Consider the following 26418-nt stretch of genomic DNA (forward strand, 5'->3'; position numbering starts at 1 on the left):
ATTAACTTTTAAAAAAATTCCTTTTTTTAGGTTTTTGCAACAATAGACAAGACCAGTATAAGAAACAAGAGCAACATGTTTTCACTGTTGCTTTTAGTCATTGGAGTAATTTCTTTCATTACATTTTTTTTCCAGGTAAGACTTAATACTTTGCTTTTACTGTAGCTGTTTATGTTGTAGAAACCAGATCTCAAAAGATAGTAAGTTTTTATTTCCTTTGAATCCAACAGCAAGGGTGAAGAACCATTATGATAAACCTCTTATGCAAAGTGATTTTAACATGGCTGTTAAAAAGACTGGGTCTTGAACATTTGAGATTATGCATTCATATGTCACATATGATTATTTAATAAATTGCATCAGTGTTTTTCCTTCCCTTGAATTGTGTTAAATTCTTAACCCTGTTTTTCAAAATACAGTCTAAAATTGCAAGAGCAAAACTGGGCACATACCCATTTGTCTACATCAGTGGTGTGTTCAGCCTATGGCTTATGGACTGGATTTGGCCTGTGGAACTATCATGAGGCCCATGGGGCCAGTGGAATCATTAGTTGCTGTGACTCTGGCTCTGTCATTTCCCTAATTCATTGTTCTCATTAAAACAACATTTTATTTTGATTATCAAGCAATGGCAATGTTTAGGACTGGATGGGTTAGATGTCTCTCAATGAGATACTGAGGCTGAAATCCTGGTTTAGTTAAAGTTGATGGAGAAATTTACCATTCAGGGTTTTTTGGCAGGGAGCGGGGGACAAGGGTTTTATTCTGAACCTTTTACCTTGAAGGTCCTGGCTTATAACTTTTAAATTTGACCTTAGATCAATTGTGATAAAGTGGCTAAAATCAAATGTGCAGTAGTGTAGGGAAATTAGCATTGCTGCATATTTTGTCAAAATAAAGAAATAATTCTAGTCCCCATGCTGAAGTTGGCTGTCCCTCAAGAACTAAATCGAGGTTGTAACATTTCTTATGATTATAGACTAAATATTGTCTAGTTTTAAAACTTGTGGTTTTGCATATGGAGATGCAAAGAATCACTTTATTGATTCTTTGCATCTTTATTGAATAAAGACCAGATAGTCTTACTGACTATTAATTTTTAAACAAATTTCAGAGCAGTTTGAGACAGTAAACTACTCCCAGGTGCAGCATCTACATGTGTGCCTGGGACAGCATTTCCTTGAGCTGGGGTGGAGCATTTTTTATACAAGGGCCACTCCTGCTGTGCTCTGCCCTGGGCTCTGGGTGGTGGCATCAGGCAAGCAGAGGGGCTGACTGAGACACAAGGTTGCTGAAAGTGTGAAGGTGCATGGCTAGGTGGCAGGAGTCTGGCCTCTGGCTGGTTGAGCTGATGGGGCCCAGTTTACATCTGAAGTCAGCATCTACATGTGCATTTAATCCCAGTTAATTACCTTGCTGCAAGATAGTACTGTCCCCAACTGCTGGGGACAGTACCATCTTACTGCAGTGTTAATCAGTATACTGTAGCCTAATACTGCCACATGTGTAGGTAGGGACTTTACTCTGCAGCTAATTTGTTTACTTGGTTGTGTAGTAACCATACTACTTCTCAAACAGGGTTTCACATTTGGCAAAGCTGGAGAGATCCTTACAATGAGGCTTCGATTCATGGCCTTCAAATCAATGCTTAGACAGGTAAGGATAATATATTTAGCTTTCTAGGGTTTTAAAAATGCCTGTTTCTGTATGAATAGCTTCGTATTTAATTCTGTCATACTGTGACCTTATCTACACTTGAACTGGCATTAGCTTTTTTCAGATTGGTTTAGAAACTGACTTAGTTAATATAATATCCTTGTATGGGCAAAATTTTAATAAGTTTGAGACTTGTATTGATTAATTGAATTTTAGTTCAAGACTTAGGCATTTTAAGTGTAATACATAAGGGTGTTTTAACTAAATCAATAAATCTTCAGAATGTAAACCAAGCCTAACTTTATAAACAGAGATGAGAGAGCATTCAAGGAACCCAATTCTGAAATACACTTCAGTGTTTATATTTTTACCTCCAGGTAACTTCATGGTAGGATCCACAGTGACAACACATTACAACATTCCAGTCCACTGTCCCATGTTCCTTTTTTAAAGTTGGCCCCCAAGGCAGCCAAGAGAGAGATGTGCAGCCAGGAAGAAATATGCAAGCTGAAGGACATGTGGCTCAAATCACTGCTACTCCGAAAGGGAGCATGCTCTGGGTTCTAGCTTAGGTCTTCACTGCACTGCTCTCTATACATTTTATTCAGTGATTATTAAATGCAAGGTGCAGTAGCTTGTCTTCAGTGTGCTGGCAAGGTCAGCACAATGGTAGGGGCTGCTGATCCCCATCACCAAGTTTTTTTCTCCAGGTAGCTGCATACATGCATGGCCAGTGCATAGCTGACTGCATATGCTCAGTCTGTGTGCATGCATGTGTTGGTGGTGAAGGGATAGTAGAATTGCAGTTGCCAAAAATGACACTTGATACAGCTAGAAAAACTGCCATTCAGATGCCTCTAAGTCCTCACCAGCTCCTTGGACTACAGAACTAGTACTGTTTCCCTTTGTGGCCACCTCTCAAATGCACAAGAAAGAAGCCACATAGACTTAAAGAAGAGGTGCTATCTCTGAAGATGGATATCATGCTCAAAATTGTGGCCATGTTTTATGCTAGACTTGCAGCTTCCACATGAGCATCTGCCATCCAAGGAGACATCAAAGAACAATTAGTCAGAAGTTTGTTTTGAAAGTGCTTTACAGTGCACATCTACATGTGGAATATGATGCAATAGTCTCCAGAGTTGTTTGAGCCAGAGTACACTACTCCCTGGTGCAGCATCTATACCTGTGCCTGAGATGTCAGCAGTTTGAGCTGGGGCAGAGCAGGCCCAGGCTGGCAGCAGGCTTGAAAGGTCAGCCCATGGCTCCAGGTAGCTGTGTAAGGTGGCACAAGAGTTCCCAAAGTTTGGAGCTGTGTGGCGGGGCAGCAGGCAGAAGTCTGTCCCCCTGCTGACTGGATGAACTTTATGCCTGGCTGTCAACATCTTCACATGCATTTCAGATCAGTAAATTACTCTGCTGTATGATAGTACTGTCCCCAACAGTACTAGTTTACAACCAAGTAAATTTACTGCACCATAATAGCAGTGTATGTGTAGATCGTGATGCTTTACTGCAAAGCTAATTGGTCTACTCTGCAATAAGAGTGCATGTGTAGTTGCACCTGGTCAGTACTAAATTATTCTTTCATATCTCAAATGCAATATGGATTACTATATTTAGGAATTAATCTCTAAGATATTGGAGTATTGAGTTTATTCAAACTTTGGTACATGTAGTCTTGATCAGTTGTACACCTCTGCTTAAACATTTTCATTATTCTTAGGGTCCAGATATTTGTCAGCAGTGTTCAAAGCAACTTCAGGGCAGACTCATCTGATTATTGTAACGATTTATAAGCAGTTTGAAAGGTCTAAAAGACTCATCTTAGCTACTTCAGAAAAGAAATGTTAGAAGATTCCCTAACATTGATGTTCTGGGCAGACATGTTTTATCAAAATATAAGTAATGACACTCGGTGAAGTCCTATTAGCAGGATCACACTGCTATTGGATGTTGTTATAAGTTACTGGGACTTCCATATTGTAGTTGATGCAAATTGTTTAAAGTGTTTTTACACTTGGATATCTTTATCGCACAAAGTTATGAAACTTGTTTTTCTGTAAAGAACTGAAACACTAACACAGAGTTTGCCCTCTCATCCAAGCTGATTCTCAGTTATCTTGTACAACCCTGCTTTTTCTTCAGGTTTGTCATAAGTTTTCTAATAATATATAATATAAACTTTTTCCTAAAAGTTGTATATTATTTCCTAAAATTATATATATGATTACCTAAAACCTAAAAATGTTTAATCTTTTAGGACATCAGCTGGTTTGATGACCCAAAAAACAGCACTGGGGCATTAACTGCAAGACTTGCTAATGATGCTTCACAAGTGAAAGGTGTAAGTAGGGGACACAGAATTATCATTTGCTAAATCTGGTTTGGCATATGGTCATGTTCTAATGTAGATTTGCTATACTAGTGGAATTAGCAGACATTCATTGAATAGTGTGGTGGGATCTGAACCTAGACCCAACAGTCACATTCTACCATGTCATGTGTGTAGGGGATTTTGGGGATCAGATATTTTATGAGTCTCATTGAAATAGCACAACTGCTATCACATGAAACCTGGCATTTGGGACTAGTGCCTGATACCATGCTTTTCATGATATACCTTCAACTTTATGCATGTGGGGCCTAGGATTGCAATTCTTGTTTCTATGTATGCTGCCAAGTGGAAAGTTTCAAGTGGGGCAGCCTAGCATGGGGCTGCCCTGCAAGTTTGATTTACTGGTGCCTGGCTAGGGCCCCTTGGCTCCCCTTGGCAAGTAAGTTGGAAGCCAGGCATGGGTCAGCCCCACACAGATTTAAACTTGCTGGAAAGGGGTAAATTGAACACATGTTCAACTAAAAAGCACTCTACCAACCAGCTGCAAAATTGTTCTACATTTAATGTCTCTGTAGACATGGAATATCTTTGTAGCTGGCTTGCCATTTTATGGCATGATGAACTGGTTTAACTTGTAGCATGTTGCCTTTATTGCATGATTAAAACATTAATCATATGGTAAATGTAACGTTGCTTAGATTACAATCTTGATTCTGGTAGCTGCTGAAAATTACTATTTATTAGATGATTAGTGTCAGGCAAATGTATTTTATTATACTGATTAATAGTACACACTTGTAATGTAATATTCAGGTAAACTATTAGTCCTTGTACTGTTGTTACTGTTTAGTGATGTTATCTCTACTGTGAATCTAATTACAGTAAAAGCTCTGTTATCTGGCATCCCTGGCCGTGGGGGCTCGGCAGCGCAGGCTGCTTTGCCCCGAGCCATGGGGGCTCGGAGAAACCGGAAGTGCCATGGTGAGTACTTCCAGTTTCACTTTTATCTTACAAGCCGGCACGCCAGTTAATGAAGCATGCCAGATTGTAAGATGCCAGATAACAGAACTTTTACTGTAAATACATATATTTTTATTCAGAAATCTGTCAATCTAAAGTAATCTATGGAATCTATTTAGGTTTCTATATTGCATATATTTTCATAGTATCTAGAGTTCCAGTCCTATAATGTTATAAAGCATGAAAGGGTGCTTTGTGCCTGAAAATTTGTTATACAAGTCTCAACTACACAGTTGTTCCAGTAAATAAGATATCTCGCATAGTTGCTTCTTGCATGACTATCACAGCTACTTAATTTTAACAGTATACATTTAACATGGCATTGATGGATCTGTTCATGTGCTTATGCAGTATTTAACTACTGTGTTCTTTTGGCACCTGTACAACAAAAAAAAGAACAAAAGAAAAACAAATGAACAAAAAGAGTTAGCTCAAGCTATTTCTCCAAGGAACCTGTAAGATTTAAAGTTATAGACCATGTCTAGACCATAGAGTTCCATGCTCAGCGTTGTTACCCTTAAATATGTGGTATGGCTTTGCAAATGCTACCACCTGGGCTAGATGTTGTACAGTTATGTTGGTACAATAATTAACAATGCTTAGGGAGTACCCAGTTGTTTGCCTTTGATACTATGCAGATATAGCTAGTACATCTATCTTCTACTTAGCGATGGCTCATGAAGAACAGCATGGTATATCTGAGAGTGCTACTGCTGGGTATAATATTTTTGGCATAGACATGGCTATAATTGTATAAGCAAATTGCCAGATCTATAAACCCTAGGTTTAGATTTTTAGCAGAACTTTTAAATTAAAAATGAAAATTGAGTGAGCAGATGGAAACTGGGAAAGGTAGAAGTGGATCAACACCAGAAGATAAAGGGGCATGTCTATACAAGACTCTTTAGTGTGCAGTAGACTAATCTACTGTGCAGTAAAGCATTACCATCTATACATATGCAGTTTTTACTGTGCAGTAGATTAGTCTGTGTGGTTGGCTACTACCTGTAGATACAGGTAGCAGATTAACCATGCAGTAGCTACTGTGCAATAGTGCTTGTGTAGACAGCTGACTGGGAGCAGATTGCTCCTGGTCAGCCCAAGCAGTGAGGGGGTGGGCTAACTGTCCCCTCCCTTGGGCAGCTTTTTCCCAGCCCTGGACCCTGATGGGCAGACTGGGGCATGGTGCTAAGAAACAGATGCTTGGCACGGCAACAGTTTCCAAGCTCCATGCTGTGATCCGACAGTCAGGGCATGGTCCTGGGAGGCAGCTGCCATGGAGGTGGGAGAGCTTCCCCTGCTCAGAGCCTAGGCCTGACCCTGGTGCCTCTTGCCAGCCTGGGGCTGGCACCCAGGGGAGCCTGGATCTCCCCATGGTTGCTGTATGGGGGCAGAGCAGGGCAGAAGTAGCCCTACACTGAACTCCTGTTATGTAGATGTGTTCCCAGGGAAAGATTACTGTGCATTATTTTATTGTGCAGTAGGCTTACAGTGTGTTAATAGCATGTGTAGATGCCCAAGAAGTGGTCTAGGTAGCATCTAGCATCTTTGAAAGCATATGCCAAGAGCTCCAATGTTGGCAAATAACAGAACTAGATTACGCAGTTATATATGCACTGGAAAATAATCCTGTATCATATGGTGTGGACAACAAGTATTTTCTATGTTCTCTCTTCACTCAGATATGGAAAGAAGTTATTTTATTGGGTTTTGGGGTTTTTTTTTTCAGGCTACTGGCTCCAGACTGGCTTTACTTGCCCAAAATATAGCTAATCTTGGTACTGCAGTTATTATTTCATTGGTCTATGGTTGGCAGTTGACCCTCCTGCTTTTAGCCATTGTGCCAGTCATTGCCATAACAGGACTCATTGAAATGAAAATGTTATCTGGACATGCCCAGAAAGATAAGAAAGAACTGGAACTTTCAGGAAAGGTGAGTCCAGTGAAGTTTATTTTTATACAATGTCCTATTGTACAGGTCACTGGTAATAGATAAAAATATTACTTATAAGGAAAACCAATCTGCTCTATGGTATTATGTGTTTACATGTTGATGTCTTCTGACTTTTTCTAACCTTCCTTCTCTTCATTCATCTCCAACTTTTCTGCTTCTCTGGCCTCTATTGCATGTTCCATATATTATGCAATTAACTGGCTAATTGCACAATAAATTTAGACCAGCCACATGTGCAAATTAATTATCACACCATAAAAATAACTATGTAACTGGTTGGCTCTTTTAATAACTCGAAGTTAGTGCTTGAAAACATGTAACAACTCTATAGCTGGTTTCTGTCTAGCTTTAATTTGAACATGTGGCAGGGCCCTAAGGAACAATACATACAACTTGGGCACATCCTACACACAGCCTATTTTACTGTAATTAAAGCATCATGTAAAACTGTTCTAATATGCTAATGTGCAGTACAATAGGCTACTGCACATTAAATGTCATGAAAAAGCATGCGCTTTTGCTGCTGCACATTAGGGCAGCCTAATGTGCATTTAGTACCTCATCTGGGCACCTACACACGAGTGCTGAGGCTGCTCTGTTGTGCTAGAATTCTAGTGAGTCAGAGCAGACTCAATTAACTGAGTCTGCTGGAGCATAGCAGTTGTGGTGCTCCAGCAGCCTCCTGCATCTTGTGTATCACTGCCCCTATACTTAAATGGTAGTGGGAGTGCTGAATGAGCTTTAGTTCAAGCACCCCTGCTGCCATTTTTAAGCATGGGGATGTTGATACAGGAGATGTTGGGGTGCTTTAATTGGAGCAGTTCTGAGTTGCTCTAATTAAGGTGCTGCCTCCCAACCCAGAGTACTATGTAGATGCATCTCTTCACTACAAAGAAGCAAGTATGTTTCACAGGCATAATATAATGCCACCCACCAATCCTGTATTATTTAATTTCATTTCTTCTATTTCCAAAAGTGAAAGGAAGATGAATTGAAACAAGTACTTAATTGTTGATGGGAAAAGTTGAGGAGAAACCACACTCCCAGACTGTTTCCATGGTAGAAAAGCCATTCTGTCACTTCTCATGTCCTATGCTTATACAGGTTTGGGTGCTCTACCTTTGGTAAAGGGCAGCTTTTTGTAAGAATTTTTGTTAGTGTTGACTTACCTAGGTTGTACATCTGCTAACATACAGTATCTCCTGTATTTCCTACCTTCCCTTTCTTACTAATTTACAGTGATCAAACCATATTGAGAAGGAATGGTTTTATTGATTCTAAAGTCTTTAGTAGTTCCCATTTATTCACAAATTCTTTTTTAATGTTTTATTTTATAAATAGGAAAGTTGCTTAGATGCATTTCTCCTTCTCCAATTAGAAAGGCATTTTAGAAAAATATTAAATCCTAAAGTTCTAACCCATTTTTTTTCATGAATGACGACAACACTGTCTCCTGAACTGGTAGGATTTTTGTTACACATTTGTCTTGTATTTCTTAACTATTTTGCTACTGGATCTTGTTAATAGTTCCCTAGGATTGTTAAGGGTATTTTCTGTTGATCCTTCCCCCAACAGAAAAAGGCATTTTAACAAGTAACTGAGAGGATGCAACTCACCCCTCGTATCTTAATTGACAGTCTTTTTATTTTCAATTAGCACTAGTACTTGGCACTTCAAACAGCTTCCATCTAAGATTTTAGAAGAACTTTACAAGCCAATAAAGTTTCACAATACCCCTAGGTATATAAGTAAAGATGAGGAAACTGTCACAACAGTTAAACAACTGAAGGCAAAACCCATGATTTATCAGATAAAGTTTATTTCTCAGCTATGTATTGCTTTTGCCTGAGTTGCATCTTGGATCAGATCCAACTTGGCCTGGCAGGTACCTCCACTTAGGTTTTGCAGCACTGAAAATCTAGGCACTTCTCTCCAGGAGAACAATCTAAATGGATGATTAGGCATCTGGGAGTTCAACTCAGTGAAGGGGAGGACCTGAGCACCTCCCAAATGTGTGATCCAGAGCATAGTGCTAAGCAAGAGACATTAATAGCAAGCCAGTAGGAAATACGAGTCACTAAGATGTGTCTGAACTCTCTTCCTTTAAACAGCTGTCAGACTCAGGGTTGCACAAGAGGTGTCTCTGTCATCCAGAGCACCCCCAAGGGAAGCAGCTACACGAACTAGGACACTTAACTGAAAGCAGCTCTCTCCCTTTTGTATGTAGGATGGTGGGGGTGATTGCAGGGTAATGATGCTAGTGCCTGTTTTGTTCAGTAGCCTAGTAGTCAGAACATTTCAGTGGGAAGTAGAAGCCCTCACCAGGTTATGAGTACTCAAAGCCACATCTTCCCATTTTCCAAGAGAATGTTTCAATCCCCCAGCTGCAGAATAGAGGGTACTTCCTTCAAATGTCCTAATAAAACTTGGCCATGGAGCAGCCAATAGTAATTTCTAGCATTGCTTTAATATAGACAGAGTACTCAACCTCCTGGTCATGGTCCAAATGTACCCTGCCAAACCATTGCATCTGGCCTGCAGGGCTCTCCACAGATGTGGAAAGTTGGAGCAGTGGCCATTAATACAGCCAGCCTCCCTGCTGCCAAATTCCCAAGCCCCACATACCTGGCTGGAGCCAGGCCACTCCCTCTTTCCCCTGTGGGACTGGGTTGGGAGTCAGGCCATGCCCCCTTCTCCTTGTGGGGCTGAGCCATGCCCCTTTTTTTCACCTGTGGGACTAGGCTGGAGCTGGGCCATGCCTCCTTCCCCTGTCCCCCACAGCCATGCCCCCTTTTCCCCCAAGGGGCTGTGTTGGGGCTAAGTCATGTCCCTTCTCCCCCCACCCCCCCATAGGGCTCGGTCAAGTCCCCTCTTTTGGTTGGCAGTTTGGGACACCATAAAAAGGTGCTTTATTGTCACAGAATACAGAATACCCATCCTATGACAGTCGGGTCCCATGAATAAGTGCTCTAAGTGACCAATACCTTTTTTAAATTTAGGCCTCTAATTCTAATTCACATAAACAAAGCTTGGAATAAGTGCTATGAAACATCAAAGTTTACAGCATAATATTTATTTTCTATTAAGAAGCATACATTTGTTGCAGATTGCTACCGAAGCCATAGAAAATATTCGAACTGTGGTTAGTTTGACCCGGGAAAGAAAATTCGAGTTCATGTATGGACAAAGTTTACAGGGACCATACAGGTAATAAATACAAGGTAAAAAATAATTTGAGCTTACTTGTGGTTTTAGAATTAAGTCAAGTTTCACAAACAGACTAGAGTAGTATTTATTTGTTGTTGTATTACAAAACTTCCTACTCCAATTTATTATTTTATTATCTGAAAACATGTAATAACTTTTGCTTCAGAAACTAATCAGTAGCAAATATATCATTTCTGTTCTTTGTTTAAATGAGATTTCTTTCTACCTTTCCATGGTAATACTAGTTTAGTCTACTATAATACCTTATCTTGGAGGTTTTATTTCTATAAAATGTTTTCTGATCAAAATAACTCACAACTGGGTGTAAGACTGTATGAATATTTGTTTGGTTGCTTTTGTTTGGCTTTTCAGCTGTTTTTTTTTTTAACTATTTGGATTGAATTCATTTTTTTAAAGTTTCAAACCAGAAACATTAAAAATGTGACTAAGTCCAATAAAACTGAAATTTTATTCAGGGTCAGCCTTACACATTTGTAAGAAAAGCAAAAGCAAGTAAAGGACTAGATTTGCACACAAGACAAGTTGATATGTGCCTATTAATGAGTAGCAATAAGATCCAAAGCCTCTGTAGCATGCAGCAGACTGGGGGGGGGGGACGACACAGAGAACAGCAGCAGATAGGGCTGGGAGCAGAAAACGAAGTGACAGATAAAGCAGAGAAGGGCATTGGAGTGATACTCAGGGAGCGTGTGGACTTACCTTTTGGCATGCCTACCAAAAAAAAAAGGTTGGCCCCCACTGGATTAGAGCATCTACCCAAAAGGTGAGCAGAGTTTGAACCCACATGTTATTTAGAGTGGGAGGATCAGGGGAGTAGTATGCAAGTGTGAAAAGTAGTATGCAAAACAGAACAGCATCAGGTTTAGGAAGGAACTGAACCAAAGTCCCTGCATTTTGAAGTAGTATTGGATTAAAGGGGGTTAGCAGCAACATCTTAAATAACACCAAATCTGTGAATATAGCCCTCCCCTCCCCCCCCCCCCGCATTTGCAATCCAAAACTTTTTAGTGACTTTTGTTAATTATTTCAAAGTAGATGATTCCTAGTACGTTCTTCTTCTTTCAAAAAAGAATTTGACCCAATTTTGCAATTTAATTAATGAAGTATGTGGTTCTACCAGCTAAAATATTACTTTTGTAGTATGTATTTTGGCAAATCTCTTATTAAACTAGTGGTATTTTGCTTGGGTAAGGGCTGAAGGAGTAGATTCCAAATTCCTCCAGTTGGAAGGGGCCAAATTCACGGCAAACTTCCAGTAATTAGATTCTGTACCTGGATAGTTATAGCATATTTATACATTTTCCATATATGGAATCTTAACTACTAGGGGGGGTTGTCTTATAAAGGTCATCTATTTGAATAAAATTAGTAATTTTAGGACAGTCTTTGTAGACATATAATATGGTATGTGAAACTCTTAACCATGTTTGGGACTACAGGCCTTGTGATTTTTTCCTCTTATCTTTTTGATAAATTCTTGCAGGCTAAGAGGTTAAGCTACAAAAGAACTCTATTCTCTTTGGGAATAGCACTGCAGAGAACTGGGGGCTATTTTACCTTATCTTAAAGAACCAAGTATCTACAATTTCCATTGAAAGCAGTTGAAGCAAAGGTCACTTGGCAACTCCTTTGATACTACTACTGAGACTGAAATTTAATGACAAATATAAAATAAAAATAATTCTGTTACAGAAATTCTGTGAAAAAGGCACACATCTTTGGATTTAGTTTTGGACTTTCACAAGCCCTTCTTTACTTTACCTATGCTGGTTGCTTTCGGTTTGGTGCCTATCTAGTGATAAATGGACACATGGATGCTACAGATGTGTATTTGTAAGTATCTATTGCAATTTTTTTGTCCCCACAGGGAAAGTTCCTTGTATATTGCTACAGGTGTCATGGGCCTCCAAAGTAGCTCTGAGAAAATGGGCACATTTTTCTTCCACTCCCCTATCAAATTTATTACAGCTCTTAAACAACAGATTTATATTTTGTCTGCCCTCAGTTATACTTATGTAGTTCTCTTGAAATCAGTAGCCCTGCATTGTGGTAAATAAAGGAAATAGTATCAAGATGTGGGGCAGACCATTTTTGTGCTCTGTAGGTGATAAAAGGTGGCAACAAAGCTTAATTGGATTTTAATGGAGCTATAGCAGTAGTATTCATTCCCTACACTCTTTTCTAAGAGACTAACAAGAGAGGAAGGAAGAAATCATTACCTAACACATCCTGAGTTTTTCTCTCTGCTTTTCATATGATAGGGAAACAACAGGCCTCAGAGTATACTCAACCCATAATAAGCACAGAATCCTTAAGCCACTATCTATCTGAAATAGGTTTAAGTGGTTCAAAGTTGAATTAAATTTCCTTGCCCACAGTATCCTGCATTAATAATAGTAAGATGTGTTAGCTTACTTTGACCTATCTTACTGTTTGATTTGTCCTATTATCGGTCCCTGTCCTATCTTGTTCCAACTGTGAGGAGGCAGACAGCATATTCTGAACTCATGAAACATGACTTGTGGACCAGTATTCTCAATTGCTAGATGCTGCGTGAACTTAAAACAAAGGTGGTCCCTGTCCCAAATTGCTCATTAGGCTCAAGTTACCCCTTGGAAAATGCCAGTTTTGAGTTTTCCCTTGTTTGGGAAAAATCATACAGCAATTCATCTTTTGGAAAGGACATAGACAAGAACAGGTCAGAATGCCTTTGACACTGCAGACTCCTAGTTGAAATCTTTGGGTTGAGCTTACAAATCATGTGGAGGTCTAGGTGTTTGTACACCAGATTCTTCTACTTGAGAATCACAGCTATATTGATTTGTGTTAGTATTCTCTGCACATAAGCAGCATGACCATGTCAAGCTTATATAGGCTTCACAACTAAGAAAAGTGTTGAGGAGGGATTTGAAAGAGAACAATGAGGTAGGCTTGTGGATGCTTACAGGGAATTCTTGGGTGTAAGGGGCAGCATGGGAGTAATTACGAATATACTGGCTTGCAAATCTGAAGTAGGTACAAATGCACACTTGGTGTAAATCCAAAAGGGGCAGGGGAGCTGTTCTTGGGATGGTACAGCAGCTGTTACTGTAATTGTTACCGATGCATGAGTGTAGTGGTAGAAGTGTAGCAGGGTCAAAGTCATGGCTACTTAACTCCCTTGCACCCAAATCATATCCTGAGTACATACCAGTTACAATATAACAGCTTCTGCACTCTGCCAATCAGCAGTTCTACTCCCTCTTTTTAAGCAGCTAATCTGTACTTTTGTCCATGTCTCTAATAAGTGAGCAATGACGGCTGGTGTGATGGGATGTCGAGTAGTCAGTCTCTCAACAGTCAATGGCAGATGATTGGTAGAGTGTAAAATGCCTTGAAAACAATGACCAATAGCATATACTTGATATGCTGCATAGTAGCATATGTTAATAAGAAAGAACCAGTGAAAAGCTGCAGACTTGGGTGAAGTGGTGAAAGCAATGAGTTAATTTTGTAATAGAATGATGGAAGGATATGAGTAGGGCAAGTTTCTATTTATTAAGATCAGGTAAAAGAATATTGTAGCAATCAAGATATGAACTTAAGAGCTGGGATGGGCTTTTTAACACTTTGAATAGATATTTTAAAGAGGTTGTACAGAAAAAGTCTGCATAGCCAGGATATACAGACCTACAATTAGCACAGTCTAAGACTATGCCCAAGTAATGGGCTTGTCTGATAGGCAGTATGATCATACTGTGCATGCTGTTTAACACTACAGGAAACCCCTGCTTAACGCTGTTTCATTTAGTGCTGTTTCACTGTAATGCTAATTTTAAATTGATACCTGATTTCACTTGGTGCTCAATGAGTCTTTTTATGATGCTTGTGGTTGCCATCTTGGGTCATTAAAAACAATTGCAGTTGCCATCTTGGGTTGTCAAATACTTTTGGTTTCACTTAACATTCAGTTTTTCAGGGACCAATTAAGAGAGCTAAGTGGGGGTTGTCTGTATGAGTATCTTAGGAACAACCTGGAATGAGAGAGGTCCACTAAGCCTAATAGACAATTGGATTTGTGTGGTTAAGGCATAATATGTGCTTAGCCAGCAGCAGAAAAGGGAATGATGTGGCCAGCGTCATTTCTAGCTCTTTGACACCCTCGCCTGATAACCAGATTTCTTTGCATAGCTCATGGAAGGCTTTGGCATGAGTCCAGAGCACCACTTGAATTCATGCCTCCAGAGGCAAGGTACCTTAACTACTCTGCCACCAGACTGATGCCCCAAATGAGACTGGAACCTCATTTGTATTAGCTGCTGTATAAGCACATAATAGCAGACACTGTCAGAATAACAGGATTGTCCACTGTCCATAAATTCAGATGAAAATTGTAAATAAATGTTCTGGCTGCTTTGCAAAGCTCCCTATTGGAAATAAGCTGGACAGCTGGAGCTTAATTGAAGCACATGAACACAATACTCTGCAGGAAGCTTTCTCTCAGGGTGCCTATAGGGGTTTATGCAGCCTGTCAGAGGGGGCTAGAAATTTGCTTTTAAAAAACGTTCATGAGATTGTGTAATCAGAAGATTCCAGAGGCTAGACTTAAAACAATTACAAAGTATTGCTGTACCCTTGCCAAAATAAATTACAAGCATTAGCACAACCATGATCAAGAGTCAGGTGGGTCTAATTTGAGGTAGAAAAAAATGAATCCAAGTGTCAAACCACTAGTTTCATCCATAGATCTTGATGGCTTTCACAAATACAATTACTTGACTCATGCCTGGGGATCTTGAATCACAGAAAAGTGATATGGTTTTTCACACATTGTGTAGAGAGACGGGGCTAGAACAAGGACTAGAATCCAGCTGTTATTCCTGTGGATATAGACAACTAGAGTCCAAGGAATGGCTTTAGCTCCTCTTTTCTTTTTTTCCTGGAAAAAAATGGAGAAAATACTGAGTATTAAACAGAAGCTTCTTTCATTTAATTAAAATGGACATTATTCTTGATACAAAACTTGTTAAAACTGTATTCAACAGCTCTAATTTAAAAATAAAAATGCATAAACCCCTGCTTCCATACACTTATTATTCTTATTATTTCTCTCTCGTGGCTTGTATTGATAGGGTGTTTTCAGCTATTGTATTTGGTGCAATGGCACTAGGACAAAGCAGTTCATTTACTCCAGACTATGCCAAAGCCAAGATGTCAGCAGCTCATATGTTCATGCTCTTTGAAAGGGTACCCTTAATAGATGGTTACAGCGAGGGAGGACTCAAGCCTGTAAGTTGAACATTGTGTTACAGAGAATATTGCTTATTCCCATAATTAATGTCATGACTTTGATTTCCCCTGCCCCCACCTATGCCATCTGTTTACTAATCTTTGGGCCATTAAATTGCAGTAATCCAAAATGACAGTCTGAACTTCGTTCTTCTTGATTTTTACCTATTATTATCCACTCTTTCCTCAAATGTTTTATTCATTTTAGAAAATCTGGGTTTATGTAAGATTTATGTGAAGCAGATGTAACAGAAGTTTTGACCAATTTGTTAACATGACAGAAAGGGCCAGATCCATGCAAAATTTAAGCCTTTTATATTGTTTTATAATCTGTCCAACTTCTACAGATTGATCAGATGCTACTATTTCAATTATAGGAAATATTTGGTGGCAACGTAACAAGCAAAGAGGTGATGTTTAACTATCCAACTCGTCCAGAAGTCAAAGTGCTTCAAGGTTTGAATATTAAGGTAGAAAAAGGACAGACCCTGGCTCTTGTAGGCAGCAGTGGCTGTGGGAAGAGCACTGTTGTTCAATTGATTGAGAGATTCTATGATCCCTTTGATGGAGAAATGGTAAGTAGTTCCTTATGAGAATGTAACTTACAATTAAATGATAATACATATATTCTATTCTTGTTGGTATATATAACAGTAAATTTTGTAACATTTTTGAAGATAAAGGAAATATAGTAGTGGTTTCTCTAGGTTTTCAATCCTCCTCTGCCACATTCCTCCTTACCATGTGCTGGCAGGCTTCATCCTCGCTGCAGTAGGGAGCAAGTACTCCAGCCAAGCCTTGTGATGTTAGTGCCACCTCTGCACCATTGCTACAGGGCTAGCTTGGAGCTGTACTCAGTGCCTCAGGCTACAGCAGGGACAGAGCTGGCTGGCTTGGACCAAAGGTAAAGGGAGGATAGGGGGTTAGAGACTTTGGATGGTGAGAGATGGGAGGAAGCAGTGGTGGAGACCCAAGGCTGCAGGGGGCAGAACTGGCATGGAGAGGGGAAGAGGGGGAAATGATGGAAAGATGATCAGAGGCCTGAGGCTGAAGGGGACAGGCACTTTGGGGACTAAATATTGGGGAGGGGGACAGGTGGCAGGGGGCTCTCACTGCCTCTAAACTGCCTGCCCCTACCACCTCCCCCCTGTTGACTGTTTCCCCCACTGTCTGCCCCCTCTATTGCCCCCCACCACCTGCCCTGCCACAACCCCCCCCACTGCCTGTTCCTTGCTGCCTGCCCTATTACTGCCTCACACTGCCTGCCCTACTACATGCCCCCTACTGCCTGCACCTTTACTGCCTCCCTCATCAATTCATTGCCTATAACCTGCTGTAGTAGGGGGGATACATTTTAAGACTATTCTTTTAAAAAAAAAATTAGTTTCCATATATGGAAAACTATAATTATAAACTTTCTATATATAGAACCTAATTATTGGAGAGGCCTCTTGTATTCAGGTAAATATGGTAAGACCACTTCCATCCTGAATGATGGCTTTATACAAACATTTTATACAAATACAAAGATTTTATGTCTTTAATTCATTAAGGTTCTGAGCATCTTCTCTGCTTTAAATGTTTGCCAGTAGCCTTATGGGGCAATATACATTTGTCTACATCTAATAGAAGACTATAACTTATTTATATAACACCAACATGTATATGGTACTGGTCTCATCTTGACTAATGGGAAAGTTCCACCTATATCATTAAACCATTTTAACTCCCTTTGCAAATGCAACAGGCTGTGTACACATTCAAATAATTTGGGAGAACTCTCCCAAGTTTGTTCTCCTGGTAGAAAAATGTACTGCTCTATCAGTTTCAGTAATGAAAGAGTTAAAATTATCTCCTCAATTTAGGCAGACAAGGTTCCTTGTGTGAATTTGATATCTTTTATTAGACCAACCCAAATGGTTGGAGAATAGTTATTAAGCAAGCTTTCGAGTTCAAAAAGCTTTTGAGTTCAGGAAGCTTAGCCTGACGAAGGGTTTTTGAACCCGAAAGCTTGCTTAATAACTATTCTCCAACCATTTGGGTTGGTCTAATAAAAGATATCAAATTCACCCAAGGAACCTTGTCTGCCTATGTCCTTAGACCAACATGGCTACAACCCAAACCCCTCACCTCCTATTTAAACACTTGCAGCCCACCAACTCATCTGAATTAGACCTTGATTTATATTATTAGGAAGTCTAGTCATGGACTTATACACCTTTCAGAGGTGAATCTAAACGAAGCAAAGATATATTGTGCTTCCTCAGAGACCTTAACCTTAAGGTTGTAGGATGAGAAAACAACCAGGTACAAGCATACAGGAGCAGATGGAAACAATGAAGCAATATCAAGAAGGATTTGAAGGAGGACAAGGACATGGGTTCATGGATTTTTTTACTGGGAGCTTCATCTATGCACATGGGGCAACAGAAGAAAACATGAAGTTCCTTTTTAAAAAAAAAAAAAGCTACTTGATCATTTTATTAGCAGCAAGTTAATATAGCAAGATACTATACACTTTGCAAAGTCTCAACATTTAGAAAAAATGTTTTATTGTTAATATACTTGGGTAGTGGTTAGACTGAGTTCAGTCTGCAGTTTCATGGGTAATCTGAAGGCAGAAGAACCTGGCACTGAGGTGTAAACCTTGAGTACTGCTTTGATTCCTGCTCCCAGAGGCATACCTGATAACACTTGCACGCAGGGGTTCTGGAATGGAGGGGTGGGGGCTCAAACATCCAACCAAGTGGAACAGGCAGGTATGAGATGCTGCTGCAAGGGATGGCTTCAGGTATCGCCACCAAAAGCCAGATTAATCTTTCCCTGCTCCTGAAGCCACCACTGAATTCAGAGCTTTGGATCCTCACTAGTACAATGGTTAAAAGAGTAGGGAAGGGTTAACCTTGCTCTTTGCTGTGATTGTTTGTTTCTTGCAGCAGTCCTGCCTCTGCTCTGTGGCCAGAGGCCTGCCCCCCCCAACACTCACACTCACCTCTCTGCCTGCCTGCCTGTCTCTCACATTAGGTATGCCTCCGGGGATGGGGACCAGAGCAGCACTTGAAGGTTGGTTGGGGCTTACCTTATGCCACACCTGCCAAAAGTTGTCCAGGACTGGCTTACTGATCACCTAAGTGAAAACTGATACATTTCTAATAAAGACAATAGTTAAAGACTTTAACATCTACCTGTAGAAGTTTTTGGAAATAGATCTGTTTGCCATGAGACAATACCAAGCATCTCCAATCCTGTTCTAGAGCAGGCACAGACAGTTTGTCCATATCAGATGCTTTTCTTTTGAACTGGGAGTAGGTCTATTATATGCTTTCTCCTTTACACTTATTCAGAGGATAAAAATGTTAAGACATGTTGACACTGAAATGTACCATCATCACCTTGGCCATTATGATCAAATATACCAGAGACCTTTCCCCAAGGGCTGTATGAACTTCAAGGTTTGTCATTCCCAAAAGAAAGCAAGACTTACTATCCTGATTCAGCATTACTGTACCTGATAGCATAGGTTATTGGACTTTAATGGACTTTGAAAAATCTTGTTCTTGAAGTGCAGCAGGTATTACTTGATGCAAGAAAACAATTAACTAGACAGTGTAATGAAGTCAAGTGGACTAGATTTGTGAAGTAAATACATAACCAACCTGGACTTTCTCCACTAGCATTAGTACAAGTAACTGTGGAATACTTATTCCTTTTGAAAGCTTCAGGCCTGTTTGTATCCTTTATATAAAAAAAAAGAAGTTGAGACAGCATTTTTTCAGTATGCCATGTGCACGTGTCTGTCTTTGCACTGAACATAGTAAAAAATTATGAAAAAAACTTGCCAAGGCTAAAAGTGAAGGAATCAGTTCTGTCAGATCTCAGTTAAATCCAGCTCAGCTCATGAACTCTGTTTGAACCTCTACATCTATACTTACTGTCCCATTTGGTTTCAAAACTGCTTTCAAGGTAGCCATAACTTCAGCCCACTGGGTGAATGAATTACATACTCTAATGACCAAGCACCCTTCCATTGGAGTCTGCAAAGATGATGATTCTGCTTTACCCTCACCGTAGGTTCCTACCCTAAGCTAGTGCCTGACATCCACATCAAATGAATGGTAAATTGGCCAGTTCCCTTCCTTGATCTCATAGTCACAAAGAGGAATCTAAATCATAGTTTAGTACCTAGAGTATATCTCTGGCTACTTTCTAGACAGAATTCAAGAATTTAATAAATTTCCCAACCTCTATTTCATGTATGGATAATAGTAAGTTCAGACTAGCTAGGTGACTTAGCTGATAAATAGGGGAAAAAAACTCCTGTGCCATGCTAAGGTCACCCTACCTCCCCAAGCATGCCGTAAGCCTATTCTAATGTCTGAGATGTAAATGTTTGTTATAAAGAACTTGGTGTACATATTTATAAAACACTGTGCTTTAAATCCAGTGTTAGGGATTAGACATTCCATTTGGTAGGGTGGTACTTCAGTCCTTATGCAGTAGGACTCCCGTCCTACTGCTCATTAATGAGATACTTTTCGGTCTACCCTGTGAATAGGAATATGCAGATGACACTTGAAGAAAGAATGAATTTTAGCACCACTGTCTACCAGATGGTGCTAAGGGATCGTTTAAAGCCCAGTTAACCCTTAAATGGACATGAAATATGAAAACATCAGTTCAACAAAAGTCTGAATTTATTGATATAACAAATGTTACCTTGGTTTCTATATACAGAGAGAAAAAACACCCAGTAATTCCAGATGTTACTCTACTCCCACAGGAAGGTGTCCAAATTAGTCTTTAAAAGTTAGAGGGTGCATAAGTGGGAAATATTTATGGCTGGCAAAATCTAGACAGGTGTTGAAGGCTAGATTTATGATGATCTTTCTTGCTGCCCCCTTTTATGCTTTTCTTCAACTTCACTCATTTGGTGACTTTGCTTCTGGGTACCATTGATTGGTTTCCCTACAGTCAGCATACAGTCCACATTTTATCCTGTCAGCATATTCCTTTGTTTAACAGACACATTGCATGCACACATCCTAATTTTGTCTTTTACCGGTGTCTTAATCTGGGCATTGTCCATTGGTTTCCTCATCACCTTTTGTTAATATATTCAATCATTTCATCCATCTGATTCAGCTGATTAGTGCCAAATTCAGTTAATTTGAGCTGGTAACAAGGCTATTACTGTTATGTTTAGAAAAATTTCTCAGACCTTTCCTTTTAAAAAAAAAACAAAACAAAAAACCACAACATATGAGCAGGTTGAAGGCTATGAGCTGCGAGAACAGCTCGAAGCCAGCTGATAGAAACAGGTTGAAATAATAATCAGGCTGTACAAAAATGTAAGCAGTGGTTAAATAAGGCTAAATATTAAAAAAAAAATTCTAGTAATGCTGTAATTCACCACTCAAGCAGGTACAATTAAATGTGAGAAGCTACCCTAACATGAAGGTTGGCTTCATATGGAGCAAGATGGGCTCTGGATATCCACACTCCTTGCACCCCTACCCTGCTTTATCAGAGTCCTAATGAAACCTTGACTTTCAGGAAGCACCTGGAGGTTTGATGGAATCAAAGGGCATCGCCCTGTATTTAGCACCCGAATGATCTGAGAACTGGGCTACAATTGGGAGGAGTGACAGGGATACATGAGCACTAAAATCAGAACTGCTATAAGGTTTAACTGTCCTAGTTGTAAGGCTTGACATATCCATGAAAATGAATATGCAGAATCAATTTCAAAACTGCAACATTACCTTAATTTCTATGCCTTTGAAATGCATGACTTCTTGCTTTTTTTTTTAAGCTGCTAGATGACCAAAATACGAAGGCTTTAAATATTCAGTGGCTTAGAGCTCAGATTGGTATTGTCTCGCAAGAACCAATTCTGTTCGACTGCACTATTGCTGAGAACATTGCATATGGAGATAACAGCAGAGAGGTGTCACATGAAGAGATTGTCAGTGCGTCAAAAGCAGCCAACATCCATTCCTTCATTGACTCTCTACCAAATGTAAGTTAAACCTTTTGTTTCCTACTCAGAATTGAAGGTGACCTATGAAAATCGTTCATTTTCATACTTCTCTAAAATACAAAAAGATCTTAAAGTGTTTATTTCCTCATCCTTATTTACTGTGAATTAGTCATGAAGTTTAATCTGTCCTACTTCTTTCCCTGGAAGTCTTCATGGGCATGTAGAAAATGAGATTTAGGACATCAAAATAAGTAAGCAAATGAAACCTAATCTGTTGAGAGAGGAAAGTGATTTTAATCAAGATGGTTAAAATGTCTTAAATTTGGGTTTTTATTACTCCCTACTTATCAAACACTTGGGAGAAAAAAGATCTTTAATAAAGATGCAGTCAATCTGTGAATGTCTAATCTAAATTAAACTCATTTTAGGGATCTCTCAGATAAACCTGGTGAGGCAATACAACTTGATAGTTCAGTATGCTTAAGTTGGCTCCATCTTTATTTGAATCTTTTATTTATTGTATTTAGAAATATAATACCTGTGTAGGAGACAAAGGAACTCAGCTCTCTGGTGGTCAGAAACAGAGGATAGCTATTGCTCGAGCTCTTATACGTCGACCTCAAATTCTACTGCTGGATGAAGCTACATCTGCACTTGATACAGAAAGTGAAAAGGTATTTGTTTGGATGCCTGCTACAAAGAGGAATCTTTAAATTGTGACAGTTGAAATAACTATTATGAGTTACTTGCCTTTTAGATCAAAAGCCTGAATTTAGAAGATTTTAGGTGAATATGCATAGCCTATCCACATCTGTAAACAAGTTCCTTATTTGGCTAAATGACAGCAGCTTTCTAGAACAGGGTTGGCAACACATGGCCTGCAGGATGCTTGGGGACTTCCACAGCATTGTGGTAGTGTGGCTTTTGCCTGTGCCACAACCAGAGAGAAGCTGTGTGACAGCTGAGTTGAAGTGCTGGCCTACCTCCGACCTGAGCTGGGTTGTTCTGGCCTGCTGCTTTAAAAAAGTTGCCAACCACTGGCCTAAAATATCGAGATCATTATCACCCCTTGTGCAATAGAAAATGAATTTAAGATGGTCTCATGTGGTATCAGAAGAACTAAAGTACGAGTCCATTTCCATTCTTCCTCTCTCCACAATAGCCTCCCTTTGCTCAATTTCCCTCTCCTTGGGGGTTGCTACATGTCTAGCTCCTCACACTCATCCAAAGTAGGCTTTCCGAAACATGAGCAACTCAACCTGGTGCAATACGTAACTCTCCTTCATGCAGTGTTGGGCATTTATTCCCAACCTGTCATCTCCCCTCCACAGGGGAACAGCCATAGTGCCACAGTAAATGGTGATGTTCTCTACATAGAGGTTAGCAGGCAGCTTGGGGGTTCTATTGCAGTATATGTTGGGCTGGTATCCTCCAAGAGTCTACTGGAGAGCAGCTGCTGTTAAGGGTCTATAACAACTGCTTTCAAACTTGATGGAGAGGGTCAGAAATTGGGAATCCCCTGTGTAACTTGAGAGATTTGGGAAGTCTCCCAAGTTTTTTTCTAGAAAACATTTTCTCCAACTCAAAGTATTGATTTTGAGAATGTTACCTATACCCTGCTCTTTGCTGCCTTGTCCCCCTCCCATTCAAGCCTCCAAAAAATAAAAGCTGCTTGGATGGATTTCTTGCCATATTTAAATACACTGTGTACCAAAAATTGGATAATTACCTATATTGCAACCCTACTGTTCATAAAATTGAGTCAGATGTCCTCTAAAACATTGAGTAGCCTGAAACTCCATGAGATTTCAGGATTGTTTTAATTGCTGTGTTGGTTTTGTCCCCGTATGTTGCCCTGGGGTCATAATTCCAAGATTTTTCTCTGCAATAACAAACTAGAAACTTTTTTTTAAATGAATGCTTTGAATCATTTTGCCCTGGATGCAGCTGAACTTTAAGGAAGCTATTTGCCCCAAGACTTGTGGGGAAATCACAGTGCTGATTATTCATTTAAAACATCTGAAAATTTATTTGGAAAGTAAGGGACTAAAATCTCTTCGGCTACAGTGAGCATAAGCACACGGAAACTTTTCCACTCTGTGTGTAGAATAAACACAACTCTAGAGTTTTAACTAGAGAAGGATTTTATCTTAAACTCTTTCCTTAAAAACTAAAATTGTCCAAGGTAGAATTAGCTGTGTTGTATTGGGACCTAAATCAGAATAAGGATATCTACAGTATGGCTGTTTATACCACTCTGATTATTCTGTCAATATTCCCATGTAGACAAGTCCTGTTTCAGCTTGATCTCTAATTTTTGTTTTAGCCAACTTTAGGCACCCCCCCCCATGTGTTAGATACACCACTGGGCACAACTCATTCTAGGAGAGGTTTGGAATTAAAACAGAACAGGGTTTGCAGATCAATGGCAGAGACATGGACATTTGCACCATTGCTGTCTACTAAAATAATGCACATAATGCTAAAAATACTTTCTCATATTTTTTTGTCAGAATAGACTCAGGGTTGCTGACTGACTTCATTGTAAATCTTCCACTACTTGATCTTGTCCTTGAAGCCCCATTTTCTGAAATCATGCAATTATATGTGAACTCAGCTTTTATTAAAAATAATAATAAAAAGGATCTACCTTCATTGTCACAGACAAATACTTTTAAACATGTCAAAGTTGAATTAGGAGTTTTCAGAAATCAAAATCTAGGTAAGTGTGACTGCCAGTATTGATTAAGTTAGACAGGCCATATTTTATTATACTCTGTAGCCTCATTTATGATTTATGAATGCTTGGGACTGGAGGTACTAAAACATTGTCCACACTGAAGGCAGGTTTCCATGTTTTAAAGCGAGTATGGTGCACATAAGATATCAGATTGACCTTTTTGAAGATTAGCCTGACAACTGGCCTGGAAGCAACCTTGCATAAAAATGAGGGGAGGGTAGTCTGATTCTACAACATTGTGATGATATATTTGGCAACATGAATGCTTTTCCATTAACAAGTTGCTTGAAATTACCAACTGAAAACAAGCAAAGCGGTCATCAATATTGGTAGCTATCACTCCACTGTCAACTTGGGCTAAACTTAGAGGAGGGCTAGCAATTCATCCCACTACTAATCACTTGAGCCATCCAACCCCCATCTTTCTAATTGCTGTTTTGCAACTTAGAGCAGGAGTGCTCACCCCCTGACCCATAAATCCAGCCCCCCAGTACTGTTATCTGACCTGTGTGGCTCCTCATGGGTCTAAAACTGGCAGCTGGGGAGCAGTGGCACCTTGCCCCTGCTGTCAAATTTTCAGATTTGTGGGGAGCTCCACAGGCTGGAGAGCATGGCACTGCATGCGGAGCAGCATGGGGCCCCAAGGCCTGATTCCAGTTTGTGGGGGTGAACAGTCCCTGATCCTGGTTTGCAGAGGCAGAATGGGGCTCAACCCTGGCATGCATGGCTTAATCTGACCTGTAGATTGGTCCTGCATTACTCTGGAACCACAGGGCAAGAAAAAGTGGTGTACCACTGAATTACAGGATACCAAATGTTAAATACCTATCACTGACTGCTGGTAAAACTGTAATTCAGGGAAATACTTAACTTACTGAACAAGTAACTTTTACTTTGGTAATCGAACAGGTTGTCCAAGAAGCATTGGATAAAGCCAGACAAGGTCGCACCTGCATTGTAATAGCTCACCGCCTGTCCACCATCCAGAATGCTGACAAGATAGCCGTGCTCCAGAATGGAAGAATTGTAGAACAAGGAACTCATCAGCAACTCTTGGCTGAAAAGGGCATCTATTATTCACTTGTCAGTTTTCAAGCTGGGTCATGTAATCTTTGAATTAAAAACAGTTCCATATTTCTGATGTGGAACTGTGCATCTATTTCAGTATTTTGCAAATTGTAGTATTGAACTATTTCAGTCTGCATGTTCTCAGAAATAATCTGTAAATAGAGAAGTCCATGTAAGGAAGAAACTGTCAATCAAACACATCAATATCATTATTATTATTTGATTTCCTGGCTTAAAATAGTCAGTGTTAGTATGTTAATACTACTCTCTCTCAATAGAAGTCTATATCCGGAAAACTACTGGAAGATATCTACATGAAAACTGCATCATTTTCCTACTTTGCTAAAACAAGTTAGGACATCATTTGGAAAAGCTTTGTTTTTTTTAAGGTGAAAATGCTAAGTATCTTATTGAATCTATGCCTGGTATCTTATAAAGGAGTCAGCAGTGCAATTTCATTTTTAGCATTTGCAAAACATTATGGGTAAGAGAACAATATGGTTAATGGAGGAGTCTGAAATGACCTTCCATAGAAGGCCACTTCCATAAAAGTATGGAAAAAAACAAACATGAGGCCAAGTATTCAAGTAGAGAATGTATTAAAATGGTGGTTCTGACATTGGTGGGAAGACTCAGAAGTCCATTTAGAAATGGTCTGGATATAAAAATATTTGCCTTTTTTATCTATTAGTATTACCCAAAGTCTTAAATGATAAAGTACAGTCCAGTATGTCTAGCAGTTGTGCTTTAAATGCTGCTGTTTATAATACTTTCAAGCTTCTCTATTCTGCCATGAAGTTCTTGTAGTTTTTTTCTGCCCTTAAGTACACTTGATTAAATTTTTACTGAATGTTTTTCTGTATCAGACATCCATCAAGCACAGGGGGAAAAGGTTGAAGTAGCCTAAATTAAGTATTCTCTTCATCCTAAATACAATGTCCAATTCTGGTCACCTATGATATAGAAAGATGAATTTTAATTGAGAAAGATAGAAGAAGTCCACCAAGTTGATCAAGAGCATAGACATGATTTTCCTAAATGAAGCAAACAAACAAAAACCCAAACAAACAAGAGCTTGACTGCTTTAGCCTTACACCTGCCCTTCTGCCTACAAAAACAAAACAAAGACTGAGAAGGGTCTGAAGGACTGTTTTCTAGAAGTACAT

General features: G+C 39.6%; 1 protein-coding gene across 1 annotated transcript in view; it reads left to right on the plus strand.

Moving 5' to 3' along the window:
* Nucleotides 1-26106, plus strand: part of LOC106737547 (phosphatidylcholine translocator ABCB4) — an 83486-nt gene extending 57380 nt beyond the window's left edge. The window contains exons 18-28 of the mRNA XM_019497756.2: nucleotides 31-135; nucleotides 1579-1656; nucleotides 3920-4003; nucleotides 6744-6947; nucleotides 10075-10175; nucleotides 11889-12029; nucleotides 15308-15464; nucleotides 15842-16039; nucleotides 21277-21483; nucleotides 21972-22118; nucleotides 25094-26106. Coding sequence (XP_019353301.2) covers nucleotides 31-135; nucleotides 1579-1656; nucleotides 3920-4003; nucleotides 6744-6947; nucleotides 10075-10175; nucleotides 11889-12029; nucleotides 15308-15464; nucleotides 15842-16039; nucleotides 21277-21483; nucleotides 21972-22118; nucleotides 25094-25300 — 1629 coding nt within the window. The 3' untranslated portion in view covers nucleotides 25301-26106. The remainder of the gene's footprint in view (nucleotides 1-30; nucleotides 136-1578; nucleotides 1657-3919; nucleotides 4004-6743; nucleotides 6948-10074; nucleotides 10176-11888; nucleotides 12030-15307; nucleotides 15465-15841; nucleotides 16040-21276; nucleotides 21484-21971; nucleotides 22119-25093) is intronic.
* The last annotated feature ends 312 nt before the right edge of the window (nucleotides 26107-26418 follow it).

Source organism: Alligator mississippiensis, chromosome 5 (genome assembly GCF_030867095.1).
Source record: "Alligator mississippiensis isolate rAllMis1 chromosome 5, rAllMis1, whole genome shotgun sequence".
NCBI classification, from domain to species: domain Eukaryota; kingdom Metazoa; phylum Chordata; order Crocodylia; family Alligatoridae; genus Alligator; species Alligator mississippiensis.